General features: G+C 39.5%; 1 protein-coding gene across 1 annotated transcript; it reads right to left on the bottom strand.

The window, feature by feature from the left end:
* Window positions 1–797: 797 nt before the first annotated feature.
* trpm4a (transient receptor potential cation channel, subfamily M, member 4a) lies at window positions 798–25821 on the bottom strand. Its single transcript, XM_026350957.1, has 28 exons — window positions 25714–25821; window positions 18886–18947; window positions 18322–18499; window positions 17530–17710; window positions 16793–16962; window positions 15996–16173; window positions 15200–15264; window positions 14845–15069; window positions 14537–14639; window positions 14202–14320; window positions 13440–13751; window positions 12904–13005; window positions 12640–12768; window positions 12326–12455; window positions 11379–11524; window positions 11092–11204; window positions 8627–8719; window positions 8492–8532; window positions 7907–8139; window positions 6822–6934; window positions 6517–6649; window positions 5479–5653; window positions 5097–5262; window positions 4810–4991; window positions 4147–4279; window positions 3758–3830; window positions 3199–3292; window positions 798–2926 (listed from the first exon to the last, which is right to left on the bottom strand). The coding sequence occupies exons 1-28, from the start codon at window positions 25780–25782 to the stop codon at window positions 2910–2912; spliced, it is 3735 nt and encodes a 1244-aa protein (XP_026206742.1). The 5' UTR covers window positions 25783–25821; the 3' UTR covers window positions 798–2909.
* Window positions 25822–27660: the final 1839 nt, after the last annotated feature.

Raw genomic sequence — 27660 nt, 5'->3', positions numbered from 1 at the left:
CATCGTCCCATTCATCAACCACATCTGACATTCCCCAGCAGGATTCGTTTGCCTCCCTGTTTCGGATCCAGTGTCACATCCAGCCCAAGCCCTTTCCATGTAAGGTCGGTCTAAAGTGGGAAATCGCTTTCCATGGTACAGTTACCGAAGCAGCCTGTGTCAAAGATTTAATATAGGGCTGGCCAAAAACGAACAAACAAATCTTTTCTACTTATATTTTTACACTGGTACATTCTGCTTACAGGAAATAGCCATATGCTCACACTCTTTCCAACACCCCCTACTCTGCTCTAATACGTCAGCAACAAAACACAAGACATTTAAAATGAAAGCATACAACTTTAAATTGTGTTTGATTTACTGAGTACTGTGCGACAAAGAGTCAGTGTCGGTGCTCGTTGTGGATATTATTCTTGCTGCCTGAAGACTTTAGGACTCAGCTACAGTTTGGTTGAAAGCTGGCACTAGTGACATACTGTTGGGTAATTCTGGTTGAGTTGGCTTCTTTTCCCTGGCCCAGAATGGCATGCTGCAGCTATGGACAGCAGCTATGGACAGCTGGATCATGATCATATCGTTTTCACTGTGCTTCCACAGCACAGAATAACCAGGCTGAACTAAGACAGTGTGGTAAAGCTCAGGAGACTCCATCTGCATGCCTTCTCCTCTGCAGACGTAAGCACACTGTCAGCAGCCACTGACCTGTACAAACGCCTGTACTCATGGTCTTAGGTGCATCTTTACTCCAACATATAGCTAGTGCTGTCTACAGCAAATCTACAGCAAGAACATGTATCTATATTCTGTCGAATTATTTATTGGTTTAACAGAGTTAAATCTTCAAATTGACAGCGTTGGAATTACACTGTTGACAACATTGGTGCTTCATATATTCACAATCAATAGTCATCTAATTTATTAAGGTACAGCAATGTTCACACATATATACAATATAGAAACACTTTATAATAACTGCACATTATTATAAAATGCTACAAAAAAGTTACAAAAAGCCAAATTTCTTAAACATTAAAATATTTGATGATCAATAATAAAGTAAATGCAATTATGAAAAACATTATAAATATGTTTTTTGAACAAGAATAAAGCATTATTAACATTTATAAACTGGTTGCTAATGCCTAGTAAGGTAGGAACTATGCTTCGCAAATTCATGATAAATTAAGTATTTACTCTTACTTTTACTAATGATTCATAGTGTGCACTTGTTATAACGTGTTACCTACAATATCTGTATAAACTGAGTCACTGTGCAACAAAAAGGCATGTGTTGATATACAAAGAACAAATAAAAACACACAAACTACAACCCTCAACATGACAATCGTCACATCTGTGAACAGTGAACCAGATCCCCATCACCAGCAACAGGTTTATAGTAGTTTTACAACAACATACAAACAATTTTTTATTATTAAATGCCGAGTGTCGTGTCAATGACTTCAGGGTCTATGGCATGTTTCCTGTAGAGGCATATCATTATCATCATCCTCCTCCATCCATCATCATCTAATGTTGTGTGCAGTCTTTGACAGGTCCACAGTCACACATGCAGTGGCATCAGTGTTTTTTTGTTTTTCTGTTGTTACTATTAAATCATACAAAATCATCAATCAGCTACAGCAAGTACAGACAACCCGACTGACTGGTAACTCACTGTTTGATAGAAACTGAAATAGAACGCAGGAAAATGTCTTAGTCTTTGACTCTATACTGAAAATGCTAATAGTTAGTGTTAAAGAAACGTGATCCAGGCACAGTGAGCTGAATCAGTGTAAAGTGAACAAAACCTTACATAGCCATACTCTCATGTTTACTTTCTGTATATTCTATACAGTATTTAGCTACACTCTCTGAACTCAACCTCTCAGACTATGTTTATAGACTATGTTTATTTAGTACCTTTAGCAGTAGATTTGTGATGATGGTAGAGACAACATAATATACCAAACATGAGGCAGGTACAGTGTGTGCTACATTATTAGTTTAAATGAAAATAGAATGTACAGTATAATGGCCTTAATGAAGTTTGATCTGGACTAATCAATATTAAAGCATCCAAAAGACACGGCATCTAAAATACCGTTTTTTAATTTCCACACCCAGCAGTATCTTCATTTCAAGTAGTTCACCTCTTTAAGTCTCTTTGGTCTCCACCAACGTCTGTGTCTTTAGCTGCCAAATACTATGTCTCTGTCTGATGTTGCTGCTGAGCAGTTTGTGGGCAGCGGCTTTTACAAGATATTTTAGCTGAAAGCTCTAACATCTCAAATGACCCTTGCTCTGCTGTAAAAGAGGCTGATAAAAAAGAAGGTCCAAACCTGGAAACCCAAACCAAACAACAAGCTACACGAGGCTAAGATGATCTGTAAAGCTGAGACTCGTTGGTATTGTTGTCATCTGATTCATTGTTAATTTACTAATATCGTGTATCGTAATACCATGTAGCAGCATTTTATCTTATAAATGGTGATCATTACATTACATATATTTTAATAAGGCACTCATTTTTACATCTGGAACTTAACGCAATCTTTAACACCCCAACCTATAATACACGTCTGAGTAAGTTATGAACATGTGAGACTTTTGGTGTTAGGACGACAAAAGGAGCTACAGCAGACAGCAATTTATGATGGTGCTACTCAGACAGTATGTAAACATATAATCTTAAGAAAACAGTTCAATTGTCCTCATTAAAATGCAGCTCGAACAACATACAGAATAAAAAAAGAAAATGATTTAGAATGCAGAGTATCAAACAAAGTGCTCTTTGACACAGTAGCCCAGAGCAAAGTGTGTGTGTGTGTGTGTGTGTGTGTGTGTGTGTGTGTGTGTGTGTGTGTGTGTGTGTGTGTGTGTGTGAGAGAGGTCCTGGAGGGTGGGTGTTAGCTTGCAGTGTAATCTACAAGAGAAGAAAAACAACTATGAATCCCAAATAGAACTTAAATAGAAGATAAAAGGTAGTGAAAAGCATTTACAAACAAATCACCTCCGGTGTGTTAATGTGTTGTAATTAAGCAACAATTAGCTCTAATATAAAGTTTTATTTTTATTCTGTTTGGATGCTAATTAATGTAGAAGTGACTGCTCACGTTGTCCCAGTTAAACAATCGATATAATAAATAAAAGGGAATTTTTCTTTATGGCTGATGGACAGCTGTCCGGTGACTTTACCTCTAAGCTGCGGAGGGGGGTGGCTGGCCTTTATCACATTACTCTGAGACAGAGCTTGTGTCATCCAGGTTAGGGCGCTGCAGCAGTACTCCATCTTAGAGAGATACAGTACACAGACAGAGATGGATGAGTGCTGAGTAGGCAGACCTGACAGCTGCAGAGAAACCAGACACAACATGCACACACACTCTACACTGTGAGTGTGTGTCGCTGACACATACATGTATATACCCATATTAATGTACCCATACTGTACGTGCAGCAATTGGACACCAACTGTGCAACACCTGCTGTGTTTCGTTAGTTTTAGTTAATCTGAACATGCCCAGGGAAATCCATTTGTTAAAGAAATGTTTTGAATAATGTTTTGGCCAAGATAAGCTACACTAACATGGGGTTCAATATGTCCAATAATTAGTCAGGCTAAAGAAGCACCAACATCTCTCTGTCTCTCTAGAGAAGTGTTTCCTTGTGAGACATATTTCTTTATAAAAAATCAAAAACTACATATTAAAAACACTGGTAAAACCATATATCCTGGCCTTAGTAAGACTCTGACCTCTGCCTCCAGCTGTCGCAACCTTCGATTGTGGTCACGTATCTCTGTCATCTGCTTCAGCACAGTGTCCACCCTGCAGAAACAAACACCCACACGCAATAAACCAGCAGCAAACCTCAGCTAGAGTGAAAGTTCAACTCTGTGACAAATGTCACAGAACCTGTGTCAGTATATGTGTACTTTAATACACTAAAACATATCACATATGGGCGGTGGAACTGGATTTTCTTTTCAACTCTGGCAGTGTAGCATTTACCTTTTTTCCACTTCAGATCATTCACAGGAATTGAACAATCGGGGTGTTCTAAAACTTCTGACCAGTTGAGTAAGTGTAATCTGATAAGATAAAACATAATATAAAATCCTGTGGTGTTACAGCAGTAACTTACTTGACAGCTGTACGTTTAAGTTGTGCAGTGTCAGTCTCCCTCTGGCGCTTATTCTGAGCTGAGAGGAGGATTTCTTTATGGACAGACTCCCATGTGTGGAGGTGGCTGGCCTTACTACCATGCAGCTCCAGAACTGAGGACAGAGGAGATTCGTGAAGGGACCATGTAAAAAGCAAGAGCGTGAAAGGCACATGTATGTGTAAATTTGTGAAGGTCTCTCCACCTATCAGAGACAAGCTGTTCTATCAGAGAACATGAATATTGTTATCTGTGTAGGTATCATGGTAAGTGTCCGTGAGTCACCCTGGAAAACTTGGAAAACAACTTCAGTCCACTGACACACTGAAACAGAGACTCGTCCACCCTAAAGACTGGACACCAAAATGTAAGAGAAGCAAGTACATATGTTATTGATTTGTATCAGCTGGTGTCTAGTGCTGCGCAGGAGGAGGATTGTAGAAGTCAGTTTTGGAGGATATGTGTGGGTTCATTGAGATAGCCAGTTTCACTGTGTCAGTTTGAATCAAGGACAAGAGAGTAGGATTAGATAAATTTAAACATCTATACCTAACCTTTACTATCAACAACTTGTTAACGCAAGCTGACTTCAGCTGTAATCATTTAACTAACCCAACTCTTTATGTGCAACTTGCTACTTCTCACCAAAGTGTTTGCTCTTGGATGATGGGATGCGGCGAATGTATCTCTTGATGAGGAGGTGAAGGTGTGAGAAGATGATGAAAGGCGGCGCCAGGCAGGGCCTTGAGTGGTACTCCACAATCAGGTTGTAACGCTGAAACTTCCAGTAGATGTCACTGTTCTCCTGAACTTTGGAGAAAGTGTGGCTGCACAGAGTAAACTCAAGTGTCATAATGTATGCACTGGCTAAAATCTGTTCAATCAGCAGAAGTTGAAAAGGCTGAAATATTTTATTGTAAATAGCAGTGTACCTGAACATAGCAATGAGGAGGTTGACCAGTACAATGTTAGTAGACAGCAAGTAGACGACAAGGAGTATGACAACCAGCCAGTTGGCGTTGGTGTTCACACAGGGCTCCTCTCCTGCTTCAATTTCTGTGATGTTGTTTGTACATTGCATGCTCTCAAGTTTATCAGCTAGATGAAAGATGAATGAAATAAACAATAAGTAAGGATCTGTAACAGCAGATTAAAGATTAACATCCACCTTAACTAAAGAAAGAATGGCAACATCCTTTTCTGTGCCAAGTGCAACTGTGAAATACACAGATCAGAATGAATAAATATTTTCATTGAATGCAAACACTGTTTTTGATAGAGTCAAAGACAGATAAGATACAGTCAGCCACTCACCATCCATTTCGTGTATGGGTATTTGTCCAAAAATGTGCATGTATGGTCTGTAGAACACTCTGCGGAATATCCAAAGAGGGCGAGGATCATATGAGTACAGGAGTGCCTGATTGGCCACTCCATAAGCCGCGAGCCATACAGCCAGAAAAAACAGGAAGAAGAATACATCCTTCATCTGTGGGTAGCAAACAGGAGGCCAGAGATGGTAAGTGTTGCAGGATCTGCTCTGCTGTGAGGTCAGGACTCTGAAAGGTGCTGGCATGACCAACTGGGGTCAACTTGGAGTTCAATATCTTGCCTAAAACTTAAAAGAACTTTAATAAAACAATCCAGCTGCCACTGAACAGCAATTTTGGGGCTAAAATCAAGAGCACATTGACAGTGTTTTCCACGTCAGTGGGGGACTCACTCTACCTCCTAATTAAGAGCTGAACATACATTGAATGGTATATTGCCATTTGTAATGAAGCACACTGCAATATTAGTCCATATCTGCTGTGTGCATGTGACATAACTATATGGTTTGTCAATTGTCCTTCCATATTCAGTAGTTGTACTCCTGCATGTTCTTTTACCTTCTGACATTAGCAACCACAAGCCACTAGCAGATTCTCATTCAGATCACAGCTGTTCTGGTTTGGGAACCAGAAATCCACTGAGACAATTACACAGTCATCTATAAGCTGCTGCAAGCTCATTTAGTGCCAAGGCAAATGACATGGTAGAAAGACAAGTTTATCCCATGCAAGCAGAAAAAAGGTGTAAAGGGTTTTGCGATCCTTCTTCTGGACTGGCCGTCCTGTATTAAACTGTGCTAACAAGGACACATTACAACATAACATACATACAACATAACTTTACATTTAAAAATGCCCCAACCAGTCATTAGGTTTACTTTAGTGCATTCATTACACAATACCAGCTACTGGATGTGAGCTCTGAGAGTTTTCTTAAGGCACACTGACTTTCTCTTCTCGCTTTTTGTCAGATTTCAAGTTTCATTTGTATTGACAATACGTTTTTTATGAGTGCACTCACCATTTTGCCAACAATGATGATCTTGGGCCCAAGCTGTTTGTGGACAGCAAAGATATGGATCAGTCGTAGAGTGAATACCAGAAAATCTATGGCCATCACAGCTCTGCCAAACTCAAATGAGAAGGGAAACATTCTGGAAAGCAAAACAGTGCAGTCAATCACGATGCAAAGCACGGCAGTACACATATTTCTCTTCTATGAACTTATACAACAAGATAGAAAAAAAGAGAAAAAAAAAAAAGATTGATAAAAAGCCAGCCCTTTGGTGGTCTCTGGTACCACAGTGAGAGGGTCTTAAAACTCACCTGCCACACAGACCCACAATGAAGAGAACGATTGCCGTGAGGTCACACTTGTTCCACACATCCTGAATGTAGTTCCTTATCATCTGAACAAACGTAGTGCCCACGAAAAAGGTCTGCCGATTGGAGAGAGAAAAGTCAGCATGTAATGCTGTATGTGGATGGATTGATCTGTGCAGCATACCGCATACTGCAGCACTGTTGGAGTAAGTTGGCTCACGTACTAGCAAGAAGAGATAATAGTCAGAATATCTCTTCTATTATTCTGATTAATATTTTAGAATAATAGTTTAAGAATCAGACATCAAAAACACTGTAAAAGTGGAGCAAGGTTCAATCACATTACAGCTACAATATGCCATAATTATTTTCTTTAGTAGAAACACTGTATGTTCCAAAATCTTCCTTTATAGTTGCATATTGTAGGGTTACTCCATCCTAAAGCAATTTTTTTTGTTTTTTTTGTTTTGCAATACTGTCAAACAGTTGCTTAATTGTACACCGGGCAATTGCAGTGCCCTTCAGATGCCCGTGGAAGCAGTTTCTCATTCTATTGAGTCATTTCTACAACACTCACCCAAATTCTGAAGGTATTTCCTCTAGACTCAAAATCAATCAAATGAAATCCTCACAAAGTATAATTGTATTTGTAGCTGTGTTCTACCTGTTGTGACAACACAAAGATGGCAACATAAAATTACGTGGTTATTTAAAGAAGGAAAGGCTTTTTTATCCTTTAAATTTGTCTTTGTATTATGATTTACTATTAGAATCTCTTTCCAAAGGAATCAAATCAATCGTTCATCTCTACTCCATAAAGAGCTCATATTGATGTAAATTTTTTTTATGTAAGAAATCACCTCCCCTGAGAAACAAAAACAGTAATAATAATAGTAATAATTACAAATAATAATAATAATTTTTTGAATCCCACCATTTGCAGTCTGTAAGGGTTTAATAATACCTTCACATTATAGGTGGGTCTTGCTGAAACGTTAGCACTGTGACATACACATGAGAGGGCTATCTTACACAGGCAAATTTATTTGTGTAATTTTGAGTGAGACAAAATGTTTTTAACAACCAACCTGTCGAATCTCCTCACAGACTAATGTGAAAACCCAAAAGTAAAGCACAAACTCCATAGGGGAGGGCCCATCAGGGGGTGGGGGCTTGAAGTTCACCAACAGAACATATGCAAACAGGCAGAGGAAGAGGAAGTACATCAGCACATTCCCCAGGAACGCTGTGACAGGGGCAAACCAGAACTTCCTCCATTGTGACACGACAAATGGTTTCTTGGGTTTGACTTTTGAAGAGCCTGAAGACAAGTCAAAAACAGTCAAGAAGAGTGATATCTAGCTATACATCTATACATCTATGTCTATATAACATGTGTATCTAACAATATAACAGCAGATATTGAAAACATCATTCTCGAGTTGTGCTGGTGATGCATTTGCTAAAATTCCTCCTGGTTTACAAATGAATCAATGATTCAAATGACACCTGGTAGCCTTTGCTATAAACCAGGTCAGTGTTTGTCTTGTGTTGATAAAATTCATTGTCCACATTGCAACAGAAACATTTACTTGACTTGAAGCTACTCTGACGGTACTCTGACTGTGCATAATGCCAGAAGTTCCAACAACAAAATAATGATCTAAACCCACCTTTTGTCTTTTCTGTTCGACCGTTTTCAGGATCTTCATCACTGCAACACCACAGAGGAAGGAACATTTATTAAAACTGAAAAGGAACTCCATCACACAATCCTAGGTGATTTATGTTTGTATATTTGTATTTACAGATTTGTAATGTCAGCCAGAGATAAGGCGTTGCCATCATTCCCATCCAGATTGTCTCTGGCGTCCACCGACTTAACGTCCACCTCATGTTGTCTGCAACATCAGTAACCAAGCATGTTTAATATTTCAGTAAAACAAAAGGATTAAATGTTCTTCATTTTAACTTCATAGTTTTCCACAAAATCCAGCAAGTTCAAAAAAAATTCTCTGCTCGTTACTCATTTTTGTCTAAACACAATAGTGTTGTCTAATAACAATATTTATATTAAGATGACTTTGCAACATTGATTTTTTCCTTTACTTCACCACACACTAATCAGCCACTGCAGAAAGTTTTATTTTTGGTGGTTTATGGTGAACAGGACTTAAAATGCAAAAACTGCGGAGTGGTGTCCACCACAACATTAAAACCACTCGGTAGTTTTAATGTTGTGGCTGTTAAAGAGAACAAGGCTTTTGTCAAAAAGTGATCGAATACATATGACTTCACTAAATCACACCCCACTAAGACTGCGTCATTTTCGTGCCGTTTTTTAAATGATGTGACGTCCAGGTCTCGCCCGTTTTATTAATAAAATGTTGATCATGACTCTCTAGTCAGACACGTGAAGTTAGAGACTCCAGCAGCCATGGTCAAGTGTATTCCTGGGGCCAGAACGGGCGACGTCGAGTCCTATTTAAAACTCCTGGGTAAGGATAAACGTAAATATAGTAAGATAATAATTCACACAGGAGTTAATGACGCCCGATTACGCCAATCGGAAGTCACTAAAATTAACGTTGAATCGGTGTGTAACTTAGTTTTCTCTGGGCCCCTTCCCAATCTGACCAGTGACGACATGTTTAGCCGCATGACGTCATTCAACCGCTGGCTGTCTAAGCGGTGTCAACGTGTAACAACGTGGGCTACATAGACAATTGGAAAACATTTTGGAGAAAACCTGGGCTGATTAGAAGAGACGCATCCATCCCACTTTAGATGGTGCGTCTCAACTCTCTAGGAATATGGCAGAGTTTATTAGACGACCTGAACCCTGACATGTCAGAGTGGAGCCCAGGACGCAGAGACGCAGTCTTACACACCTCTCTGCAGCTTCCTTACAGCCGTCACCCCCCCAAAAACTACCATAACCCCATAGAGACAGTGTCTGCTCCCCGAGTACTTAAATTATTTATATCTAAAACTAACACATGAGGAGTTATTCATAAAAACCTAATAAAAATAAAGACGACTCCTCTCTTAGAACAAAATAACAAGAAAACAATCAAATGTGGACTTTTAAATATCAGATCTCTCTCGTCTAAATCCCTGTTAGTCAAATAGACTTATTTAGTTAATGAATCAACCCCAGACCTAAACATATTTTTAATTCATTTGAGAACCTCCTCTGTTTTTTACCCAAAATGTAAATAAACCCACTCACTGTTTTAATCACAACCTTGATCTTATTCTGACATCCAGTGTTGAAATTGATCATTTAATAGTTTTTGCCCAAAACCCTCTTATATCTGACCATTTTTTTTAAAACATTCACATCCAGTCCATCTGCCCAATGTTCTTGCTGCTTGTTGTTGTCTTATTGCCTGATGTTCTTTTCTCCCTTCTCTTTTTCCTCTCACCCCAACCGGTCGAGGCAGATGGCCTCCCACTATGAGCCTGGTTCTGCTGGAGGTTTCTTTCTCTAAAGGGAGTTTATCTCACCACTGTTGCCTAAAATGTTTGCTCAAATGGGTTTTTTTAGGTTTCCTATGTAATTTACTATACAATTATACTCCGTAAGATCTTATCAATTCAATCCTGTATCTGAGGACTACAGACAATCCCTTGAACTTCATGGCTTGGTTTGTGCTTTGACATGCAATGGTAACTTTGGAACCTTATCTAGGTGTATATGCAGGTGTATTTATTTCGAAATCATGTCCAATCAACTCCAAAAATGCTGTACAAACATCTCAAGGATGATCGGTGGTAACAGGAGGCATCAGAGCTTGTTTTTGTTTGTTTTTTCTTTTAATAAAATTGCATTAAAAAAAAAAAAGGTAAGTTAAGCATTAAGTCATTTGAACCATGACTTGATCAAAACGGTAATAGTCGATTATAATAATAGTGGCTTGTGAATCAAACATTTTATGTGTATTCATTCTTTTAATTATAATAGAGGTGAGGGCCGAATGTGATGTTATTTGAAAAAACATTGCAAAAATAATGCAGTCTTAGGAGCCCAGTATAGTGACGTCATGGGGGGAAAACCTGAAGGAAAATCAATCTTGTTCTCTCTGCTGCTTGATACACATTTAAAAGGAGTAATACACTCTTCACTGGACTACACATCATGTGTCATGCAGACAGATTAGATACTAATTCACAACAAATTCATAGATTTCATCTCAAGAAAATGAACCCTACAACATGGATGGAATCCCAGTTATCAGAAGGTAAAACATGACTATCACATAACACTGACCTGAATTTAATAAGGTCTGTGTAGATGAGGGGAGGCAGGAAGAAGGTGAGAACCAATTTCCATACTGGCGTACTCCTCTTCATTTCACCCCACCAGATCTGAGACAGCAGAGACTACGGCAAAGAATAGGTTATATATCAGCATCAATTTGGCAAGCTGTCCTTACCGGAAACATAGGGTTAAGTGATTACTAAATTAGATTCATTATTTATTTTAAATATAGTTATATACACTTCATAATTATTTTCACCAATGTGTTAATGTTAGCTGGGGGACAGCATCTTTACCTGAACACCGCTATGGCTGAAGAACAGGCGGGCATCAGCCACAGTGGCCATCTGCAGACATGTTGCCTCACCCCACACTTTAGACTTCTTTATGAGGAGAGTGAAGGAGCGGGATTCATTGTTCTGGTGACACTCACCAAATACATCTGAAGATGCAAAAATCATACAGAATGATATAGCAGACAGGAGAGACACGACAGAAATACATACATAGTTTACTCCATTTTCAACACTGTAAGAACTTATGGCTGTTCTTTTAGAGTGCCACTTTTATTTCTTTCATATCTTACAGTTCCATAATTTCCCAGCAGAACTCTCCGTTCTCAGACTGCAGGTTTACTTGTGGTTCCTAGAGTTTCTGAATGTAGAATAGGAAGCAGAGACATTAGCTACCAATGTCCTCTCCTGTGGAACCAGCTCCCAGTTCAGGCTTAGGAACCTTTCCTTTTTATAAAGCTTATAGTTAGAGATGAATTAGGTGATTCTGAACCGTCTATTAAAATGAATCAGTTTAAAAGGCTAATCAACCACTAAAAACCCTTCTGAAATAATGTTAGCATAACTGATCCTGAAACTTAACTATAGTATCAGGAGTGTCTTCAATGGAGCTATCAGCTATTATTGGTTTAATTACAGACTTAAAATGGATAGAAACGATTGTATCTCACACTGGACAGAAACCATTACAACAGGCGAAATAATACACAGGAATGTAGAAAACTTGAAAAGTGTTCTTGAATTTGTTCTAGAACAAACTAACTATACTAACTAAACTATAAAAGAGCTATTTAGAGAATATAGTGGTCAAGTTTCCCCTGAGCTGAACGACCACTGAAATTGATTGGTTGAAATGATCTTTACCTTTGCTTATGGAAAATTCCCAATGCCTGATTGGAGGTGCCCAGTGTATACCTTTACAGGACAGAACAGCGTGTGGAGTGACTCACCGTGTGCCAGTTTCTCAAACTTCCTTGCCAGTTCCTTCATGGCCAGCTTGTTCTCAGTGTCCTTCTCAAGTTTAGCAAGCTCCCTCAGTAATTTACAGCCACCTAGAGCACTCAGCACTGACTCTCCCGTCTGACAAGCAAACATAGAAAACATGGGGTCATTTGAAACCAAATTTGATAGCAATTTTAAAAAATGGCAGCCTTGTAGCCTCATGACAGTTGTCACCACCTAAACAGCAGTTTAATCAGTATGCTCTAAATTCTCAAATGAAATGTCTTTGCTGAGACTGTTGCACATCAAGGGTGAGTCTTACCATCTCCCAGAAGTAAACTGCCATTTCCGTGCGGTTCTGCAGGACAGCCCAGATAAAGAGGGTTTCCCAGGGTGAGCGGCAGCTTTCACGCCGATATCCACACTCCCCTGACAGCAACTTATTGACATACTGATGGAAGACAAAAGCCAAATACATCTTTATTATTCCATGCAGCCTCCTCCCCTGTCATGAACATTTGACTTCCAACTACAAATGATTGGGTGGGAGATTTTAGTAGCAGAGCCTTTGTAGAGTATCACTGACCTTGTGAGTCCTCCTGGTGCTGTTGGTTTGCTTTAGCTTTAGAGGTTTGTAGTAGAAAGGCTGGCAGACATCATCCAAGAGGTCAGACAGCAGGTGGGATACCTTCAGAATCAATACAGGCTTCACTGGTATTGCACACAGAGCAAGGGTGATTTCATGTGGTGCAATTAATGTAGTTAAATCAATTCTATGTAACATGATCAAAACATCCCTATACAGTAGGTGTCCACAACCTTTTCGCTTGTCATCTATTTCCTTCATTAGCTGCACCTCTGGATGGTTGAGGTGCACAGCTGAGTTAATAGTAAAAATTAATCAAATAATGGAGGAGAGAGTAAGTTTTGGATATGAGCAACAGCCAACTACCATCAATAGGATGATCAATTGAATATTAAAGGTTAGTATTAACAAGAGGACAGTTTAGAGCAAGCAAAAACTGTTTTAATGTTACAAAAGAGTAAAAACTGCAGCAGCATTGCAGTGTATTAACTAATAAACTAGAATCAATTCTATTGGTTGTTTCACTACTTCCTCACTTCATACAAACTGATCTCCTTTGCCGAGGTAGGTCCAGTTGGTTCTGTGTGGGAATTCTTCAGAGGTGTTGTCACATTGCTATTGTCTTCATTCAGGCTGGGCTTGGATCCAGCCACATTCTGCCTCTCCATCAGACACTTGCGGAGCAGAGCGTGGGCTAATAAGCCGTCAGGCAGGGAGCGGTACAAGTTTTCCAAACGCCCATATGTTAGGTAGTCGAGGATATTTAGGCCATTCTCACAGAAGAGACGCACAAACTGGGGCTTGTTGTTGATCAGGGCATCTGTCATGGAATCTTCAAGGTCCTCATACTGAAAATATTATCACATGATCAACATTATGTAACATATTTATTGAGAGAGTCTGATTACCAGACAGAAATTATAACTGGTTATGCAAAAATATTGAAATTGTATATGTTTTTATATATTTGTGTTAAGAACTGTAGTTAGTGTCACATTTCCATCTAAGACCTGGGGATTAAGATTGCTATCAGCTGTCAGATTTAGGAGTAGGAGCAGCTATTTGCTGGAGACCCCATGGTGGCGAAGGACCAAGCCGGGGCCTCGCAAGTTAACTTACAGAGGATGGTGTACCAATGAAGGAAGCCAGAGGATAGATGTCAGGGAGAGCAAGAACAGGCACGTTAATAATGTTTTTCTCTTTGGCTTAGATATTTCCATTGGCTTGTACCACACATACAAGTCACTTTGGATAAAAGCGTCTGACAAATGTAAATGTCCCTAGAATCTGGCACTGACCTTCCACTGGATATCTCCATTGAAGAGTTCAGATTTGGCGATGTCCAATCGGTTCCAGGCCACCGCCAGTTTCAGTTCTTCAGTGTACTCACTTGCATCACTGGAGATACGTTTACTAGCTTAACACACAAATAAAACATGGTTTTTAGATGTACTGCACAGATAAAACAATGTTTACGTGAAGACTGAACAGAATATGTTGTTATAAATGATTTTACAGAGTACGGTGTTTTAGCACATTAACTAATTTTGTTTGACAGGCAAGTCTTAGTAAAACTTCAATCTTGCCTTGTCTGGTTGTTCTTTAAAGGTTGATCAGTCACTTTCTTACTTACCTCTAACCAGAGCTTTGAGGAGTACTGTATCAAAATCATCAGAACCATCCTGGTCTCCGTTAAAAACAGTGATGAGTTCTCTATTGTGATAAATACTCAGCACCTATACACACAGGAAACGCACAAATGCAAGGAATAGAATGTGCAAATCAATGCTTGTGTTTTTGTTCTTCTCACACATCACAAACACTCAACCATTCATGGAAAGACACAGTCTACCTATAGTCCTTTACTTTTCCTTGTGTCTGACTCTCCCCACAAACCACTATCACACACACAGACAGACTCCCACGTGGTGTCTGACTCACCCTGTCCACCAGCTTCTCCACATCAGTTTGAGCTGGGAAGTATTTCCGAACCTTTTCACGGACTCTGTCGCGTTGCTCTGAGTTGGAACTCAGAGTGGGCTCCACCTCTGCTGCAGGAGAGGCGGAGCAGACATCATCCAGCAGATCACTGATAAAGTCTGCAGTCGGACCTGAACCGGCAAGAACCAGCCAGGGTGTGTCTTTCTTCAGAGAGGTATCTAGTCTCTGAGCCAGAAAATATTAAAATGTTTCACTTATCCAGTATTCAAGTGTCTCATGTTTCAAACAATGACAAACATCATAGCTAAATTGCTTGGTTGGTGCTGTGTGAGAATGTATTAGATATATTCCTCACCTCCAGCATTTTGGCATCTCCTGCGATGAGTATGCAGAGCACTGGGATTTCAATGTTGCCACTACCTGTTTTTGGATATCGGTGGGGGGAGAAGCAGGAGGAGGAAGAAGAAGATGGTGATGATGAAGAAAGAGAATTTGTTATCATGATTTGATCTGTAGGTTTTTAAACCACCCATTTATTGTTGCTGACCAAGAACACTTTGTGCAGGCATCATTATGTAGAGGCATCTGGAACCTTAATTTGATGGTGTAATGTACTCTACTGCTGTGTCCATCTACACACTAAGCCTACACTCTCAGTGGCAAGAGCACTTCACTCAGAAGTTTCTGCTGGTGGCCCTCCTGACCTGACTGAATACTGACTGTCCCGAAAGTGTTACCCAGTGGCAGCCGGACGTGCTTTCACCTCTCATCCACAAGTCTTCGTCAGTCTTGTTCATTGTTGACTGGATGGAGTCCCAGCTATTTGACTTCAGTGGAGTTGTCATGTTCTTGAGGCTTACTGAAATAACTACTTGATAAATAATGTCATAAACCATTTCCTTTACTCCTTTTTCTTCACTGGCTAGAATAAGTACACTGATATCTTCAATAAACTGACCCTTGAGCTGCAGATTGAAGGTTGATGGTCCATTTACCACTGAGCAACACCTTGGAGTTAAACACGACCTGGACGATGAGAATCTCCTTCAACACTGAACCCAGGAACTCTCCAGTTGTTAGACAAACATTAGCAACTGGATCAGCAAAATTAGATATCTTCTTTGAAATGTTTGCACATCTCTCTTTCTCACCTCCAATGCCAGTGCGCTGATGGGAAATGTGGTCCTCCAGACGGGCACAGAAAGCTCTTTCTCCCCCCCAGTGACCAGCACTCCCATCATCCACCAGGAGGAACGCCTGGCAGTTGTTGTCCAGGCAGTAGGAGTCTTGTGATGTGTTCTGAACGTGGTAACGAGCAGGGAAACTCCCCTTCCATCACACAACACAAGAATCAGTATGAGTGTGTTAATTCACTGATGCAGGACATTCTTAATATTAAATTTAGTGAACAAATGATCATGTATTTTTATTGATGAAGTAGCTGTCAGTAAATACTGAGTTAGAATCAATCAGTTACTGCATAGAAGTGGTTAAATCACAGTATTTTAGATGTCTACAAAGACCAAACTTGGTAAAAAAAAAAAACATTTGCATGGCTACTTTTCCCAGCTCCTGAGACAAAGGCCCCATGTAGTTTGCACCGTGTAGCCCAAGTCCAAAGTAAGCACGCGTTTCACATTCCACAAAAAACAATAACATTTCATAAAACAGTAATGTTATCTGCAGGAAGGAAGGAAACTAACTCAGTTTAACAGTTTTACAGAACCACTGATGTGGTCTCCCTGATCTCGCCTGCATGGTTTTCCCTCCAAGTACGCTACAAGAAGCAATTTTCTTTATAAATGCAAGAAAAGCTTTAAGCCACCATATTGTTTTTGTAGCTCTTTAGAAGATGCGTCGCGTTAGTTACTGGGACAGGAAAAAAAAAATCAAGAATCACTCAATGGATGTAGGCTGTGAAGTGACCCAGCTCAGGTGTGATGAGTACCTGTTGATTGACAAGCTGGTGTCTGTTGTGCACCATACCCCAGGGTGCCAGTCCCACAGCAATCACTTTCTTCTGGGAGAGAGCTGGAGCCGTGGCCCCATGGTCCCTCACTGCCTCGCCCACACAGCGGGATACACCCTCCCTCAGACCCCCAGTCAAGATCCAGGCCCCTGGACAAGATCAGGGAGAAGAAGGATTTAGTGTGCAGTCAGTGTTGAGGTAATTCAATGACAGCAATTCTAAAGTAACCTTCCCTACACTGCATACTGTGTACTATCAATCTTTACTCAACTCCCATATCAACTATGATTAAATCAGATTCTACTTAAAACTACAATATGTAACTTAAGCAGAAGCAACATGAGCACTGACAGAAATCCACTCTGCTCCTCCCGGCTCTCCCTTCCCCCAACTTAGCTATGCTCTACTACAGTCTGTCGACACCGATTTTTCTATCTTCTCTGCCTAGGAATTAGTTTTACAAACAAATAAATACAGTAAATAAGAATACAAATAATACTAATCAAGCAGAAGAAATTTGAATTCACTGACTACTTAAAAATGTACATCCTCTAGCTTTGAACCAAGCCCCATTCTGATCAGTCACTTTGTGTGTAATACAGTATTATTTCTGGTGATACAGATATTTTCTAGGACTCCGCTGACATCATCCTGGCATCATGCTTGTCATGGTATCCTCAGTGGTTTCTATCCTAATGGTAACCATGGCTTCTTACCTGTGCTCTGTGCTGCCTTGACCAGCCCGTTTCTCAGGACGTCTCTCACCCATGTTTTCATCTTCTCTTGGCCTTCGCACCCCACAACCGACACCACCAAGTTGGGTAAGGGCAGGCCCCAGGTATTCATCATCAGCTCGTAGACTGTCTCAGGTGGCGTGTCACACGAAAGCCTCAGAAACTAGACATGACAAAAAGACATTTGCAATTTCTCACAGGTGACTAGAAACAAGGAATGTGTTTGTCAGTTCATTTTTGCAATGAGGCGACATGACTGATGTTCTGACCCTTATGTAGCTGGGAACTTAACACCCTATCAACATCAACTTTTAGCTGCACTTTCCAGTTGTTTCTTTAACTAGTGCCCCTTTCTACACCAGCTGCAAAGATATTTGCTGTGAGTTAACACACTACAACATAGAGAGAAGTTAAACTACTGGAAGGCCTTCTAGAGTCCTCCTTGGACAAAGTTTAAAGGTTCAAATTATGGGTGTATTAGGAAAGTTGGATACGGTCATTTAAGATATTTGCTGCCTATTTAAGTTGCTCACAAGCTATTGTACATCTAGGTGATTTTGATTATAAGACTTCCAGAAGGTGGGTCTTATTTAGCATTACAATAGTAAAGGAAGAAGAGAGAAGGGTGATGTGCTGCTGGTGTGATAGTGAGGAGGAAGTTTCTGTTGGCATCTGTTTGAGACTGAGCTGATTAACCAACGACCCGGTGACTAAGTTAACTACAGGAGAGCTAGAGCAGCTCACCAGGGTTTTATGTTCAGAATGACCACTCACAGGACTGTGTCTACGTCCAGCTCCGGCGAATTCCAGCTCTCCAAAGGCGTCTGTGGGACACTCGGACGTGTGCTGCGAGCTGTCCCATTGGGTGACAATAGCTGCTCCAAAGGAGTCCTCTGTTGCCACAGAGTCATGGGACTCCCGCCCACCACCACACTGACACTTCTCTCCATTACTGGTATGGAAAACACAAACAAACAATCCCACACGAACCTGTTATTTAATGGTTCACGTGTCTCAAATGCCTTAAGCTACTAGTTCATACCAGGCACAACCCCACCTCACACTAATTGTTTGTCTACTATTAATCTGAAACATTAAACACACCTTGAAATATGTACAGTGCTGTTCTTAAATGTTTTATAAGATCACATCTGCGAAATTATACAGCGTTTATACTAAACATGTGCAAAGTGTAGAGGCAGGGTTAACCCCTTAAGGCCCAGACAATTTGTGACGTGTGATTTTATCAAAACAGATTATAACAGATGTTGTTGATCTTGTTGGAATGGTTGCTAGAGTAGGTTAAAAAGACATAAAAGACAGAAAAGGAGAGATTACCTGGACGTGTCTTCAACAAAGGTGGTGCACACTCGCTTCTTGATGCGCTTAGGAATCCAGCTCTGGAAGCAGGAAAACACAAAATCTGACATGTAGGACCAGGTTAGTAAGTACAGACTGACACAGACAGACACTTTGCTTAGGCTGGAGCCTGAAGAGGTTTTCCAGTTTTGCTGAGACATTTACAGATTCCTCAGATTCAATCACTTAATAACTAAAACTATCTGGTCAGCAGGATGTTTAAAAATCTGAGTAAAAATAAAAAACAATCAAATGACAAAATATAATAAAATACAATGAGACAGTAGACACTGAAGTTAATCTTTATCTTTTCCTATGATTCCTGTGTGCAACACTAATTGTTCTAGTCATAAGATCTGATGTATTAGTGACATGAATAGTTCTTTCATTTCAAGCCAGCAGGAGAAAATCTGGGAATTTCCTGCAGGGAAAAAGGAAGCATGAACCACAGTATGTCTCAGGCCTGAATCCAGGTTTGTGTGCAATAGGGAACAGAAAACAAATGTCTGTGCTCTGATTGGTTGGACAGGTGAAACAAAAATCAGATAGATAACAGCTCCTGTGTTGCTTACAGTGGCAGTCACAGTATTAACGTTCATAAGGGTTAAGGAAAATGTAGCAGGCTACTTTAGACAGTTTACACAAAACTATGCAGATTTCTTCTTTTGCTGCCTCAACACTTGAATCTTCTGTCAGTGCAGAAAAGTTTCAGTGGTATCTTATGAGCAATAGAGAACTATTTTATGCCCTGGGTTAGATTGGGGGCAAAAACTCTATTAAATAATAATAGGCCATGACTGAACCTCCAGGTACATATAATAAGTTGGGAACACCTCCCCACAGATATTAACTGAAGTTGCTACCTGGCACATCTTAGTCAGAGACTTGTTATTGAATTTGTCCAGTTTCCTTCAGCTCCTACCAACCTCTCTTCACTCTTTGATCTTTGAAGCAGTTTTCTACAGGAGCCTAGTTTGTTCAGCCACGTCACCTGCATCTTTTTAAAGCATAAGTACCTTGCTGCTGATAGAAAAGAGTACTGAAGGTAAAACACAGGGCAGGTCACTGTGCTGGATTTAAAGTCACTTACAGCGACTGTACATGTTGTGGCTCCTCCACACACATGTCATACACACTAGGCTTACTGGAGCAGGTCCAGTCTGTCAGCCACAGTGTTGGGGTGAATGTCACACACTTTTCCCTCTCTATGCATTTCCACAGTTGCGAGGTTGATACAACTGAGCTGAGAAAACTATTCAACCATAGTAATACAAATCTTAAGGATATATCTATACCATTACCAGCACAATCATTTCACAGTCAGTAAGGCCACAGAAAAACTTCCCTTTGGACCATTATGGGCTGCAAGCATCTAGGAATAAACATCAACTTAATAATAACAATAATAATTGATACTTTATTAATCACCTTGGGGAAATTCTTACCCTTAACTAGCCTGCAGAAACCTACCAACTACCGTCTTAGACCATTTTCACCTTTCTGAACTTAAATTGTGTGGATTATGTAGATAACACACTGAAATAATGTAACATTGCTGTTGTTCAGTTGATTTCAAATACTTTAAAATATAAATATTTGCCCAAGTAATTTATTGCTGTTGCTTGAATAGATGTTGACTTAAATATAGTTTTGATTGTGTTTTGTGACTGAACTATGGTTTTTACCACATTTCATATAATAAATGCAAAGGATAACATGGCAATGTGATGTTTATTATTTTATATAGCAAAAAGAAAGTTGCCCCTTAATGCTAGGTTAAAGTTCACAACTCTATTCCTTCTCGTCATATGGACAGTGGACCCCCAAAATGTCCTTAACACCAGCCTGTTAGACTGCACCAGGCTAGTGCAAAGTTGGGGCACCAACATGTCCAGAAATAGCTATGACTGCATTATTGCCACATTAGTGCTGTTTTGAAAAATGAAAAAGAACAAACGTTTCAGTGGGTTGTATGAAAGGAACACAAACAATGTATTTGGTCGTAGCAATTCAATAAGTTCAATTCAGTCATGGAATTTGAAAATGCATACTGGCAACTGGGAGTTCATTGGCAAGGGTGGCAATTCAATTCTCAATATCTTTAATTAAAGGTTTAAATAAAAGTTAAATCAATTGCATTGTTTTTTTGTCTCTTTATTCAAAGGCCAAGTCATTTTGCAGTTGGCCATTCAATGTACAATTTGGGGATGTAATTTTGAAAAAACAAATCAGTAAGGGCAATTAATCTTCTATTTTTTTTTCTTCTATTTCATATTCTAAAATTGAAAAGAGAATATCAAATGTCACTGCTTTAGTTTTCATTTAAAAATATATTCCATGGCAATATTAAATGCAATTCTTTAACTTTTTATATCAACGAGATTAAGAATTTAAGTTCTACTCTTGGCAATGAATTGCCAGTTGCAAAATGCACTGTCAAATTGCACGATAAAATCACATATTGCCAGTTGACAAATAAAATTGAATGTGAATTACGACAACAAAAACCCTCCATATTCCCAGACATCTCACTGTGGCTTGGCGTGTAGCTTTCAGGGAAAGGGAATCATAATACAAAGGAATAAGACAGCTACAAACAGAGAGCAACAGACAGGAAGCAGACAACAGAACAGCTGAATGAAACAGAACAACACAAGTAAGGTTCAGCAGACGCAAGCAGGGAATGACAGAAATGTCAGGAATGAATAAAAAAGAAATTCAAGTTGGGGCATGACTGGGGGTTTCAGTGTTGCAATAGTGTCACGCCCGCTCAGACTACAGCAGTTAGTAAATAATGGATGCGTTCCTAATGTGTTTGTGCATTCAAGCTTCCTCAATGAGTTTCTTGGTATATTGTGTAAGATCTGTTGACTTCCTAAGATAAAGATAATGTCTCAGCCCATTGGTGGAGAACTGGTTCAACCGGTCTACCTCTTTTCAAACGTGAGGATATTTGTTTTCAAGAAGTAGTGGTTTACTCTCGACTCCACCTTCCACATTCACCTTCCACTCTGCAGGTCCTTATCTGTGGATTTCTATCATGGTGCTTGATGTACAAATCAGTGTGTCTGTAATTGTTTTTTATGCATCTCCAGATGAAGCATCTCAAAGCCTTCTCTGAATCTGACAGATGTGCTGCACATTCATACATGCACCTTGTCTTATCAGTCAGTAAACATAAATTGAGTTTTTATGCAGGATGCCAGTAGTGATGTGTTGAAGGTATGAGTGAAGAGGTTTCTATGAGTCACATTAAAAAGCATAAAATGTTATATATTTTTTATATTTCGTATAGTGTTAGTCTGTGTAGAAAGGACAATGTGAAGGCCTGTCATAAATAACTGGTTAAGAGAGGGTATTATTCTAATTCTGTATACAATTACATTTTGTATGGTCTTAAACTTTAAAATAAGATTAAATTGAGTAGGACCTCTAGAGATCAGATTCCTGAGGTACTGTATCAAATTTGAGGGCATAATGAAGTCACTATTACATGCAGGTTACGTCACTACAAGAAATGTGGGACATCTGGAGGGTGTCACAAGATCTGTTTAAGAACTGTTTAAATTTAAAACCATAATTACTCCTTGGTGAAGGTGTGTGTGTGTGTGTGTGTGTGTGTGTGTGTGTGACATATATGACAATTGACCACACACCCACATGTTTTTAGGTAGTTATAAGAGCACTCTGCACTCCTTTTGGTCACAGTTGTCAAACATGTCATACAAGTAGGGTAACTGGGCAAGAGAAGGTGAAGAAGATGCACATCATCACAATTAAAGAGTGCAAAACAGGATTTGAACGTGAAATTAGTCCCTGCATTTTTTTTTCCAAAGCACAACACAAAAATGAATAAATCGAGCGCAAATCTCTGTGAATCAACTGTAAGTTAAAGGTGGACGACAAGTCAAAACCTGTGCGAGTATTTATGTGTGTAAAAACACCCACACCTGATGTTTTTCTTTGTAAGCTGTGTGACCAAAACCAGAAGAGCAGCAGTGCTGTCACATTATCTGGTGTGTGTTAGGAACAACATGTGCTGCTCTGAATGGCGTGACATGTGATACTGGCTGTGTGCTGAAGTTGTCGGTCCTAACAAACATAGCTGCTTTTACACTTTTAGTTACTTTAATTAATTAATTGACCTGGTTCCCAACACTGAGCGATCTATGGTATAGAGTGATCTATACATTTCTAACTCAGTTTGATAGATTAGCACAGATACCCTGAAGCATTTAATACCTACAAGTGTCAACTGGCACAACACCCTCTTTACATCTCACATTTACAGCTTTATGGTTTTAATGATTTGGAAAATACCTTTATAACATTATAATAAACTACATTATACATTTTCATACTTTGTTGCAAAGCCTGTTAGTTAATGACTTTCTGATGTGTGGAACTTCTAAACATGGGCGTTCCTGAGTTCTCCAATGTGTGAACTGCCTGAATTTACCAAACAGTTGGTTTGGCCACACCTAGTGTGTTTGCTGTCTTATGGGTTTGTTTCACTTTTTCAGTCCAGTGATGGCTCTAAAAGGCTCTTTGAAATTCATACCGTCAGCTAATGATAACAGATTCCAAATGCAAATACTGCACACAGCTCACATGCAAGACCTTTTATCTTGATGGGGAATAATACACACCTTGTCACAGAATATTTGTACAACGGACCTGAGCAGATTCAAATCGGGGGCTATATACAGTATAAAGTTGACTGTAATACCCACATTGTTATTAAGTAGTTTCAACCAAACCCTTAAAATTAAAGATGATAGTACATTTTATTAAGGCAAATGTCCCCACTTGCTACTCTATATTTAGTGTCCTTGTACTTGTACCTTATGTGTGGTTGTGTTAGTGAAGTTTTAATTTTTGATCATAATATGGAAATTAAGCCTCTAGCAAAAAATCTCGAGGTCAGACTGGAACTGGTAATAATTGCTCTTGCATTAGTTGTTGTATAACTATATTTTTTAGCTTTTTCACTTAAGTTTCACTTTGTGACAAGGCAATGAAAGTTTTCTATGGTTATTTTACTTGCATTGTGCAACCTTTCTGGGAGCCAGTGTGATAAAACTTTATGGCAAGTGTAACATAAAATCAAGCTGCCCATTTATGTTTAGTCATCAGATGTGAAACACCAGTGTAGTGGCTACTCTTAATGCGGTTCTAGCATGTTGGTTTCCTCCTTACTTTGTCTGTATTTTCGATGGTTGCAAAATGAAGCAAACTCAGTAGCCCAAATCCAAAAGTAACGTACAAAAAGTCTGTATCCAGCCAAACTAACCTCCCTCTTCACACTGCTAATTCAGAGCTTTTTTATTTCAGTATTAACAGTATTACATCACTCGGCGGTACATTTCACCCCTAAACAATAAAGCTTGTCATAATTTCCTAGAATACATAACACAGATAAATCCTAATTAAAGACCAATAACTAACTTTATCATAATAATCATCATCTGTGTCAATAGTTGTATTAAGAGTAAACATTACATCAGTAACAGGGAAGCTGAAAGAAACAGGGTAGTAAAGACAGAGAGCGATGCTGCCTCGTTTTTAAATCAAATATGACTAAACTCCTAGTAAAACCGAAACACACACACACAGTGCCCTGTAGACGTCTATACAAGTCACTTTACACAGTGTATTTCTATAATTCAGACCGTTTGCGTTGGTGAAAAAACTGAGTGCTGTTTTTTCCTCTTTCCCATCACCATCAGTCACCCTACCACACCCCCGACATGCCCATAAAATAAAAACATAAATAAAAAAGATCAGGAAGCGGTCTTTTCTGTCTCTATACAGAGAAAATCTGTGAATCATACTCCCAAAATCAGCCCAAGGCAGAGGAGAAATTAGATTTCCAGAAACCTGGCTTCTCTGAGCACCCTGATTACTTGAATGTGTCTGGAAGTTGACTCATGGAAGTTGGACTTCCTTCTTGTTAGGTCGACACATTTCACTACTCATCCAACGTTTCGACTCAAACTCGATGAGTGCATGCAAACACAGTGATGGTTGTCAATGAGCAAAGCTTAGAGCACAAATCAGCAGGTTGTCAGTTAAAATCACAAACATCAGGTGTCACTAACTAATGATGACAGAGGCATCACTCTGTATCACCTCTAAACATCCACGGTGAACTGAGTGGGTTTGTAGTCCCAACAACTAACCAGTTGTTACTTGCACCATCCTGTCTCAGTAAAAGCACCTGATGTCACATTAGTTTCAGCAATTATTTAAACTGTGTATTACATACATTACATATGTATATACATACACACGTGCCGACACACAGAGCAATGACTGCACTTTATTTCCTTGTGCATGTGAAAAAACTGTCGCCATGGGCGAGTACACATGAACATAGAGACGCGTGCAGGACGCCGTTCATATACGCACTGTCACGTTTCCAAAGGTGATGATAGAAACCTTCTGGCGACATTAAACTAGACTGAAACAAGCAGAGACCAATGATAAACCTTCATAAGACTTTCTACTGAGTGATCAGAGCAGCTGTCATTACGCACGCAGGAGGCAGAACTGCGAAGTCCTGAAGGCAGGACTGACCGCTCACCTGCTCAGGTGAGTTCACGAGGCTCAGTATTTTCCTTCTGCTTTGAATGAAGACATTCTTATATTAGAACATCTCTCACGTTATATTTAGCCTCCTAAATCGTAAATCAGGTGGACACGTCTTCTTCTTCTTCTTCTGACGCCACTCGTGCAGGTGAAGTGACGTGTACGCTTTTGTACGTCATTCACCTGTTGTCCTGTCTCATCTCTGTGCGGACATACCTGATCCTTCTCCTTCTCACTTCCAGCTCTGTCATTTCCTGCGTCCCTCTCTTTCTCCAGCACCTTCATCCTGCGGTGGTATCCGTGTACTGTGGATCTCTAGGTCGGAGTACGTGCTCCACATTAACTCCACCCACGGCAGCAGCCCGTCCCAGTCCACAGGTAGGTAGTCCTACAGGTTCTCTGGGACACCATTTGATAGTAGTCTCAGGGGAGGTACTCAGGTAACTTCCTTAACAACCCCACATCTGTATAGAGGAGCTTTGAGCAGTTCCAGTATTTAAATGAAGTTAGTGAGAAGTTCAGAGGGGAAGTGTCACCCTGATGACAAGTGACCAGAGGACACCAGAAGTCAACAATGTGCTGTATCCTGTAGGAGTATCATAGTTTTTTTTTATGTAAGATTATATTCAGTAACTGTCCAATAACAGTCATCAAAAATACAACATTTCTTTCTTAGATGCGCTGAAGTAGAAGTACAAAATATGGCAAAACTGAGTACAAGTACCTTTAAATTGTATAAAAGAACTTATTCAATACTCGAGTGAATTTACTCCACTGTTTGATATTATTGATCATCTTATGACTTCTCAGATTTATTTGGTGGTCATTTCAAAGGGCCTGACTTGGGCCCTAGGTGAGAAACCACTGGAATACTAAGGGTAGAAGTGCCCCAATGCACGTTTTGCTCCTCAACCCTTCATAGGGGGCAGATGTAGTGATTTAGGGCTCCATGGCAAACAAGATATCAATCTATCATTAGTGGCATTAAGGAGATCAATGGTTGCCATGCAAGCAATCAGTAAAATCTCTTTGACTGGAACATCCAGAGCTGGAGAGTAACCAGATACTGAATTATATATGCACAATACATATGTATGGGTACAGTTTTATTGTAGGCCAATGTGACATGTACTTTGTAAAGAAGTTCCAGTTGTTTGTTATTTATTGTTTCTCGCAACCACAACTTTTAATTGACAGCTACGGTTACAGTTACAGCTGGTTTATAGATTACAATTTAATATATAAGTGATAAAAGTGATATACAAGTATCACTTCTAGTGTCACATAGTTCTGGGTACAAATGATCTGGCAGAATGGGAGAAACTGTACAAATTCAACGGTTCAACATTGAATATCTTGATTGTTTTGATATTACAGTAGTGGTTTAGTTAGACTACTGAAATAAAGAAGCAACCCCCCTATGTCACATTCTCAACAAGAAGTGTATAAACATGGAGGGACTATGGCCTTGACCTTTGGCTACTAAAATTAAATAAAAAACTAATCAGTCAAACATCAGTTAACATGTTTTGCAAAATATGAAGAAATTCCTTCCAAGCATTCCTCAGATATTGTGTTCACAGGCATTGGGTGGCTGTACAGCCCAAACATAAAAGGAATTATCCATGGCCATTCCTGGTTTCTTAACAGAACAAGTTTATCAATTTCAAATTAAATCAAAATGTAAGTAAATGGGTCTAATTCTCATATCCCTCTTATTTTGGAGTCTCATAGAAATAAGAGGGATGAAAAACTCACTGGATTTACTAAACAATAGGTTCCTGATAACAAATACTATTCAGTGTATCACTGTGAATACAGTGAATTCTTCTTCCATTAGGACACATTCTCATCACGACATGGCTAATTAAATGTATGTACAGACAAACACAGCTGCAAAGACTGTAATGATAAAATAAATAAAGCTGTTGACATATGTGCTTTCAATGTCTGGGCAGCAGCTTTACAAACTGGTTTAATGGATTTGATCACAATATAAATAAAGGCTTTTAATAAATGAGCAGATGCTCGGACAGTGCATTATATGTTCAAACACAAAATTCAAAAATTCTGTGATCATCACCCACCTAAAACATTTTTATCCAAACATAGTTGTGTTGCATTCTGAGAGCGTAGATTAAGTTCAGAATAAAACAAACAAAC

The sequence above is a fragment of the Anabas testudineus genome, chromosome 8 (assembly GCF_900324465.2).
Source record: "Anabas testudineus chromosome 8, fAnaTes1.2, whole genome shotgun sequence".
Lineage (NCBI taxonomy): Eukaryota > Metazoa > Chordata > Actinopteri > Anabantiformes > Anabantidae > Anabas > Anabas testudineus.
The sequence above is the reverse complement of the archived record's forward strand: the minus strand, read 5'-3'. Positions and strand labels throughout refer to the sequence as shown.